General features: G+C 61.6%; 1 protein-coding gene across 1 annotated transcript in view; it reads left to right on the top strand.

Moving 5' to 3' along the window:
- Positions 1-156: 156 nt before the first annotated feature.
- Positions 157-8,305, top strand: part of NBEAL2 (neurobeachin like 2) — a 31,284-nt gene continuing 23,135 nt past the window's right edge. The window contains 4 exon segments of the mRNA XM_058802520.1: positions 157-210; positions 5,739-5,827; positions 6,862-7,014; positions 8,196-8,277. Coding sequence (XP_058658503.1) covers positions 157-210; positions 5,739-5,827; positions 6,862-7,014; positions 8,196-8,277 — 378 coding nt within the window.

Below are 8,305 nucleotides of genomic sequence, written 5' to 3'. Positions count from 1 at the left end.
GGATAGGGAGGGGAGCGGAGAGGGGGAGCGGCCCCGGCAGGTGCGGGGAGGGGAGGGGGAGTCCCCGCCCCCCACACCTGGGGGAGGTACCGGGACGGGCGGGGGGGTCCGGGGGGGCGGAGCCGCCGCTCGTTCCCAGCCGGGCCGGCCCCGGGCATGGCTTCTTCCCGGGAGCGCCTGTGCGAGCTCTGGATGCTCTACTTCGCCAAGGTGAGCCGGGCACCGCCACCGCCATCGCCACCGGGCACCGCCACCGGCGACACCGCCACCCTCCCTTCCCACCCCCCGTATCCCCGTGCCCATCCCCTGCTGTCCCCCATTGTCGCATCCCCCCTGCGCTGTCACACCCCGCACCCCCCCCCCCGCTGTGTCCGCGCCACCCCCGTTTGTCACCGCGTCCCCCCCGCGCTCCCCGCTGTGTCCCCAAGGCCACCCAGCCCCCCCGTGTCCCCTCCCTGGGGACCCCCCCGCCCGCCCCGCTCCCCTTTCCCGGGTGCATTCGGGGTCCCCCCGCCCCTCCCCGCCCTCCCCGGGAGGATTTTTGGGGTCCCCGTGTCCCCCCCGCTGCGGCGCCACCGCCCGGCGACAGGTGCGCGGTGACATTGGAGCGGCGCAGGGTGGGGACGGCGCGGCCGGGGGGGGATTTGGGGTTGGGTTTGGGGACCCTGGGGATGTCCCCAAGGCGGTCCCTGCGTGGGGACCCCCCCGCGCCACCCCCAAAGTGGCTCGGGCGTCGTTTTGTCCTCGATTACCCCGGGTGGGGGCGGGTCCTGCAGGGGAGGTGGCACCGAGTGTCACCACCCCCCCTCCGTGTCACCCCCAGGTGGCTTTGGGGTGAAACCGCTCCCCAAAAACGCCGCTGTGGGCCGGGCTGGGGACACCGGGAGGGTTGGGGACGTCCCTGGGGCCTGTCACCTCAGCTGGCCCTGCAGTGTCACCCGGGACCCTCCTCTGCAGCCCTAAACAGGGACACCCCCTTTGGGGGGACAGGGCCACGGGCTGGGACATCGGGGGTGACATGGGGACAGTGCCACTGCACCGGGGTGGCTGTGGCTGTGTGGGGACAGCTGCCACAGCACTGAGGTGTCTGTGGTGCCCTGGGGACAGGTGTCACATTGTCAGGGTGGCTGTGGTGCCGTGGGGACACTGAGGTGACCGTGGTTGGAGAGGGACAGGTGCCACAGGGCTGCGGCTGTGTGGGGACAGGTGCCACCCCACTGAGGTGTCTGTGGTTGTGCAGGGACAGGTGCCACATTGTCAGGGTGGCCATGGTGCTATGGGGACACTGAGGTGACCGTGGTTGGAGAGGGACAGGTGCCACAATGTCAGGGTGGCTGTGGCCATGTGGGGAAAGGTGCCACATTGTCAGGGTGGCCATGGTGCCGTGGGGACAGGTGCCACACCATCGAGGTGACTGTGTTGCTGTGAGGACAGGTGCCACATTGTCAGGGTGGCTGTGGTGCCGTGGGGACACTGAGGTGACCGTGGTTGGAGAGGGACAGGTGCCACAATGTCAGGGTGGCCATGTGAGGAGAGGTGCCACACCATCGAGGTGACTGTGTTGCTGTGAGGACAGGTGCCACATTGTCAGGGTGGCTGTGGCCATGTGGGGACAGGTGCCACATTGTCAGGGTGGCTGTGGTGCCGTGGGGTCACTGAGGTGACTGTGGTTGGACAGGGACAGGTGCCACAATGTCAGGGTGGCCGTGGTGCTGTGGGGACAGGTGCCACCTTGTCGGGGTGGCTGTGGAGTCACTGAGGTGACCGTGGTTGGACAGGGACAAGTGCCACACCACTGAGGTGACTGTGGCCATGTGGGGACAGGTGCCACATTGTCAGGGCGGCCATGTGAGGACAGGTGCCACACCATCGAGGTGGCCGTGGTTGGGTGGGGACAGGTGCCATTACTGAGGTGCGTCGGGGCACAGGTGTCACAGGTGTCACTTGTTCCAGCTGTCTGTGGCTGTGTGGGGACAGTGCCGCTCTGCCAGGTGCCCATGGTCACACAGGGGACAGGTGCCATCCATCAGGGGGTGTGTGGTGGCAGGGGACATGTGTCACACTGTCGTGTCCGTGGGGACACATGTGGTGCCACCAGGGTCTGATGGCCCTGCAGGGACCCATTGTGCTGCCAGGGCACTCACAGGGGACAGGTGTCACCCACGGTTGTGTGGGGACAGGTGCCACTTGTCGGGGTGTCCTGCTCACTGTGCCACACCAGCGGGGTGGCCGTGCCACCTCTGAGGCCCCAGGAACGGGGCCAGACCCCGGTGTCACCTCCCCAGGCAGGTCACAGCAGAACCCTGTGGCCTTTGGCACAGCCATGTCCCCAAGGCCCTGGCGAGGACAAGGATAGGGGACATGGCCCAGGTGATGGCCATGGCAGTGTCAATATCCCCACAATGGCAGTGTCCCCCGATGGCCGTGTCCCTGTCCCCCGATGGCCGTGTCCCTGTCACACTCGATGGCCGTGTCCCTGTCACCCTCGATGGCCGTGTCCCTGTCACACTCGATGGCAGTGTCCCTGTCACACTCTATGGCCGTGTCCCTGTCACACTCGATGGCAGTGTCCCTGTCACCCTCGATGGCAGTGTCCCTGTCACACTCTATGGCCGTGTCCCTGTCACACTCTATGGCCGTGTCCCTGTCACCCTCGATGGCAGTGTCCCTGTCACCCTCGATGGCAGTGTCCCTGTCACACTCTATGGCCGTGTCCCTGTCACCCTCGATGGCAGTGTCCCTGTCACCCTCGATGGCAGTGTCCCTGTCACACTCTATGGCCGTGTCCCTGTCACCCTCGATGGCAGTGTCCCTGTCACACTCTATGGCCGTGTCCCTGTCACACTCGATGGCAGTGTCCCTGTCACCCTCGATGGCAGTGTCCCTGTCACACTCTATGGCCGTGTCCCTGTCACACTCTATGGCCATGTCCCTGTCGCCACCCCCCAGCCGGTGGCCCGGGCATGGCCGCGGTGCCTGTGGTGGCTTTGAACCAGGACAGAGCCGCTGTCCCCAGCCTGGCAGGGACAGGGACAGGGACAGGGACAGGGCCAGGGCTGTCCCCAGGGGTGGCCGTGCTGTCCCAGCACGGGAGCGTGACCCCAGCGCCAGCCCCGCGGGGTCACTCGGTGTCACCGGTGTCGCTCAGTGCAGGGGTGACCTCCCCGCGCCACTGTCGCTGTCACTTTCTGGGGGCTCCCGGCGGAGGAGCGACATTCCCGGCTGGGCATTCCCGGTTCGGCATTCCCGGTTCGGCATTCCCGGCTGGGCATTCCCGGTTCGACATTCCCGGTTCGGCATTCCCGGTTCGGCATTCCCGGTTCGGCATTCCCGGCTGGGCATTCCCGGTTCGACATTCCCGGTTCGGCATTCCCGGCTGGGCATTCCCGGTTCGACATTCCCGGTTCGGCATTCCCGGTTCGGCATTCCCGGCTGGGCATTCCCGGTTCGGCATTCCCGGTTCGGCATTCCCGGTTCGACATTCCCGGCTGGGCATTCCCGGTTCGACATTCCCGGTTCGGCATTCCCGGTTCGGCATTCCCGGCTGGGCATTCCCGGTTCGGCATTCCCGGTTCGGCATTCCCGGTTCGACATTCCCGGCTGGGCATTCCCGGTTCGACATTCCCGGTTCGACATTGCCGGTTCCGATTCCCGGTTCCGATTCTCGGTTGGGCATTCCCAGTTCAACATTCCCGGTTCGGATTGCAGGCTGAGCATTCCCGGTTGGAATTCCCGGTTCCACATTCCCGATCTGGCATTCCTGGTTCGGATTCCCGGTTCCGCATTCAGGTTGGGCATTCCCGGTTTGGATTCCGGGCTGAACATTCCCGGCTGGGCATTCCCGGTTCAGCATTCCCGGTTCGACAATCCCAGTTGGACATTCCCGGTTCGGATTCCCGGTTCGGATTCCTGGTTGGGCATTCCCTTCTCGGCATTCCCTGTCTGGCATTCCCGGTTCGGATTCCCGGTCTGATATTCCCGGTCTGAGATTCCCGGTTGGGCATTCCCGGTTCGGATTCCGGTCTGGCATTCCCGGTTCGTACTCCCGGCTCGGATTCCCGGCGCTCCCAGGCGGCTCCGCGCCGGCCGAGCCCCGAAGCCGCCGAACCGGCTCTGCCAGCCGGGAACCGGCTGCGACAGCTCCGCGGGGTGGCACCGCCACCGCCACCGGGAGGGCACCCCGGGACCGCGGCACCGGGAGGGCACCCCGGGAACGCGGCAGCGCCGCTCCGGTGGGCGCAGCGGGAATCCGGGCTCGGGATGCAGCTCCGCGCCGGCGCCCCGGGAATTTCGGAACAGCAGCTCCAGGTGGGAACCCCGGGAATTCCGGGGCAGCGGCTCCGGGAGATCCCACCGGGAATTCCGGGCTGCAGCGGCTCCGGGAGATCCCACCGGGAATTCCGGGCTGCAGCTCCCCGGGAATCCCGGGGCAAACCCAACGCTCGGGCGGGATTCGGGCTTGGATTTGCCGGGAATTCCGGGATGAACCCACGCGGCTCCTCGTGCTGCCGCCACCGCGGGCTCGGGGACATCCCGGGGGCGCAGGGCCGGGGGCGGCGGTGGCACCGCGGTGTCCCCAAAGCGGGGCCGGTGTCCCCAAAGCGGGGCCGGTGTCCCCGAGGCGGCAGCGGGGCAGGAAGCGCCGTTGGGGCCGCGGGTGACTTGGCATTTCCTGAGAGCTCTGGGGCTTTTTTTCCTTTGGTGGCTTTGCACAAGCGACAGCGGTGACAAAAAGGGGGGGCCCCCCCTCGGCACCCCCTCCCCGCAGCCCGTTCCGGCCCCGCTGCGCCGGCGCCGCTCCCACGGCTGCGGGGCCATGGACGGCCGCGGGCACCCCCGGGGACAGGTACCGGCGCTGGGGACACGGGGACACCCCCGGCGCGTCCCCAGGGACACTCGGGGTGGAGCGGGAAGCGCGGGGGAGGCGGATTTTGGGGGGAGCCTGCGGGATCCCGGAAAAGGGGGGACGGTGCCCGTGGGGATGGGGGACTCGGGGTGCTCAGGGTACTGGGGTGACCCCCAGGTGCTGCATCGGGCGTGGGTGTCCCCAAGGTGCCACAGCGGGGTGCACAGGGATGTGGGTGACCCCAAATTGATGCTTTGGAGCGCCCGGGGCTGTGAGTGATCCCAAAGGGTGCGCAGGGATGGGGGTGACCCTAGAAGTGTCACAATGGGGTGCTCAGGGATGGGGTGACCTTAAAGGCGTCACACTGGGGTGCTCAGGGACTCGAGTGACACTAAATGTGCCACACCAGGATGCTGAGGGACATAGGGCACCCCAAAAATGCACTGTTGGGGTGCTCAAGGACTGGGGTGACCCCAAGGTGCCACACTGGGGTGCTCAGGGACGTGGGACACCTGGAGGTGGCACCTTGGGGTGCCCAGCCTGGGTGAGTCCCCTCTGTCCCCCTCTGCCCGCGCTGTCCCCATTGCACAACCCCAGATGGGCCGGGCAGGGCCTGCTGTGCCCTGATTGGCTGCAGGGACAGGTGCTCTGCGAGCTGATTGGCCAGTGAGTTCCACAGGTTGTGCTGGGCTCTGATTGGTTAGTGGCTTCACAGGTTGTGCGGTTCTGCGCTGTGATTGGTCAGTGGCTCCCAGGGGTGTGTCACACACCTGAGAGGGCGGGGCTGGTTTCTCTGGCTGTGATTGACCAATCCCTGCAGGCTGGGGCTATGGAGAGCCGTGATTGGCTGCCGGCTCTAGGCTGCCGGCTCTAGCCCTGCCCTCCCTTGCAGAAGGACCTGTCCTACCTGCAACAGTGGCTGGAGGCCTTCGTCACCAGCTTCGAGAGGGTCATCGCCCTGCCCTCGCTGGAGCCCCGCAGGTGGGACCCCAAAACCCTGCGGGCACCCCGCTGAGTCACCCCAAGCAGCCCTGAGGGACCCCAAACACCCTTTGAGTGACCCCAAACACCCTCCGAGTGATCCCCCAGGGATGACCCCGGCACCCATGGATGATCCCTCTGAGTGACCTCCAGCATTCCTGGGTGGCCTCCAACACCCCTGGGTGACCCTAGCACCCCTAAATGTCCTGCCCAAGTGATCCCCAGCACCCCTGGATGACCCCAACAGCCCTGAGTGACCCCTGCAGGTGACCCTCAACGCTTCTGAGAAACCTCCAGCATCCCTGGGTGACCCCTGTAGATGACCCCAGCAACCTGAGTGACCACCCCTGGCTGACCCTGACATCCCTGAGTGACCCCCAACACCTCCAAGTGACCCCTGTAGGAGACCCTCAACACGTCTGAGTGACCTCCAGCACCTCTGACTGACCCCAACATCCCTGAGTGCCCCCCAACAGCCCCGAGTGACCACCCTGGCTGACCCCTAGCATCCCTGACTGACCCCAACATCCCTGAGTGACCCCCAACACCTCCAAGTGACCCCTGTAGGAGACCCTCAACACCTCTGAGTGACCTCCAGCACCTCTGGATGACCCCAAAATCCTAGCATCCCTGACTGACCCCAACATCCCTGAGTGACCCCCAACACCTCCAAGTGACCCCTGTAGGAGACCCTCAACACCTCTGAGTGACCTCCAGCACCTCTGGAGGACCCCAATATCCCTGAGAGCCCCCCAACAGCCCCGAGTGACCACCCTGGCTGACCCCTAGCATCCCTGGCTGACCCCAATATCCCTGAGCAACACCCCCGAGTGTCCCCTGTAGGTGACCCCAGCACCCCCGAGCGTCCCCCCCAAGCCCTCGTGTGTCCCCAAACCCCCCGTGGGGCCCCAGCCGTGCCGCCGTGGGCGTTGTGGCGCCTCATCCGCCCGCCGTGGTCGGAGCCATCCGGCGCCTCGGGCGGGGGGGCCCTGGGGACAGCCGGGGGTGACATCCTGCACCCCGATCCCGGCCAGGCCCGAGGAGCCGGGCTCCGAGATCCCGGCGCTGCCGCGGGAGGTGCTGCAGGTGCTGAGCCAGCGGCTGGGACACTGCGTGGCCCTGGGGACGCAGGGCACGGGGCTGGGCCAGGCCCTGCTGCTGCTCAAGTTCTTCATCATCATCTGCAGGTGGGTGACCCCAAATCCCTCTGCCCCCCGCTTCGTGCCGGGTTCCCAGCGCGGAGCAGCCCCAGGGCTGGGGGTTCTGCGTCCCCTCCAGGTCCCCGTTTGTCCCAAAGCGTTGGGTGGCTTTGGGGGTGTGCGGTCCCCACCCCAAAAACATTCCCCATAGAATTCCTCCCTGAGGGGAATCACCCCACTGTGAAATCTGGGATCCCCCCAATCGCAGCATCCCCTCTAAAGTGCATGAAAAATTTTACAAAATTTGAAAAATATAATAATAATAATAGTAATAGTAATAGTAATAATAATAATTTTATTATTATTATTTAGTAGTAGTAGTGAAAATAATATTATTACTATTTAATAATAGTAGTAATAATAATAGTAGTAAGAGTAATAGTCATAATACTAGCCGTAATTATAATAATGCAAAATAACAAAATATTAAAAATTTATTATTATTATTATTATTATTATTATTATTAAATATAAATATTATACAATATTTATATTTTTATATTTTAAAAATAATTATAAATTGTAAATATTTTGCAATATCAATAATAATAATGCAAAATAACGAAATATTTTAAAAATGTAGTAATTTAAAAATAGCGTTATTGCTCCTCAAAATTTTCATTCCCCCAATGTAATGCCCCTCCAAAAGTGCATCATGTCTCTAAAACTAATAATTAGAAAGTCGTGATTATTAATAATAATATTGTTTAATAATGTAATCTAATAAAAATATAATAATTTTAAACCATCATTCCCCCCAAATTCCATCATTCCCTCCCAGGGGAGTACCCTCCCTAAAATGCATTATATATTAAAAAAATAATTGAAAATAATTACTATTATTAATAGTTAATATATTGAATGGTAATACTGAATATAATAATAAATAATATAATGTAATGTAATGAAAATATAAGACTGGGAAACCATTCTTCTCCCCAAAATTCCATCATTCCCCCCAAACTGCATCACATCTCTAAAAAAAAGTTATTTCTATTATTAATAACAAAAAATTATTAACACAACATAATATAATAAAAATTGTGTAAAATATAAGAAATTTTTATGGCATTTTCCCTGCCCCAAACACTTTATTCCCCCCAAAATTTCCCCCTTCTCAAATTCCCTCCCCAGCCGTGCAGGTGAATTCCCGATGTTTTCCGTTCCAGGAACCTGGAGAACATCCAGCCCGACCGGAGCCCCGGCTGCCTCCCGCACGTGCTGCGGCTGCTGCGGCTCTGCGGGAGCCAGGTGGGAAAAGGGAACGGAATGGGAATGG

The sequence above is a fragment of the Ammospiza caudacuta genome, chromosome 1, assembly GCF_027887145.1.
Source record: "Ammospiza caudacuta isolate bAmmCau1 chromosome 1, bAmmCau1.pri, whole genome shotgun sequence".
Lineage (NCBI taxonomy): Eukaryota > Metazoa > Chordata > Aves > Passeriformes > Passerellidae > Ammospiza > Ammospiza caudacuta.
The sequence above is the reverse complement of the archived record's forward strand: the minus strand, read 5'-3'. Positions and strand labels throughout refer to the sequence as shown.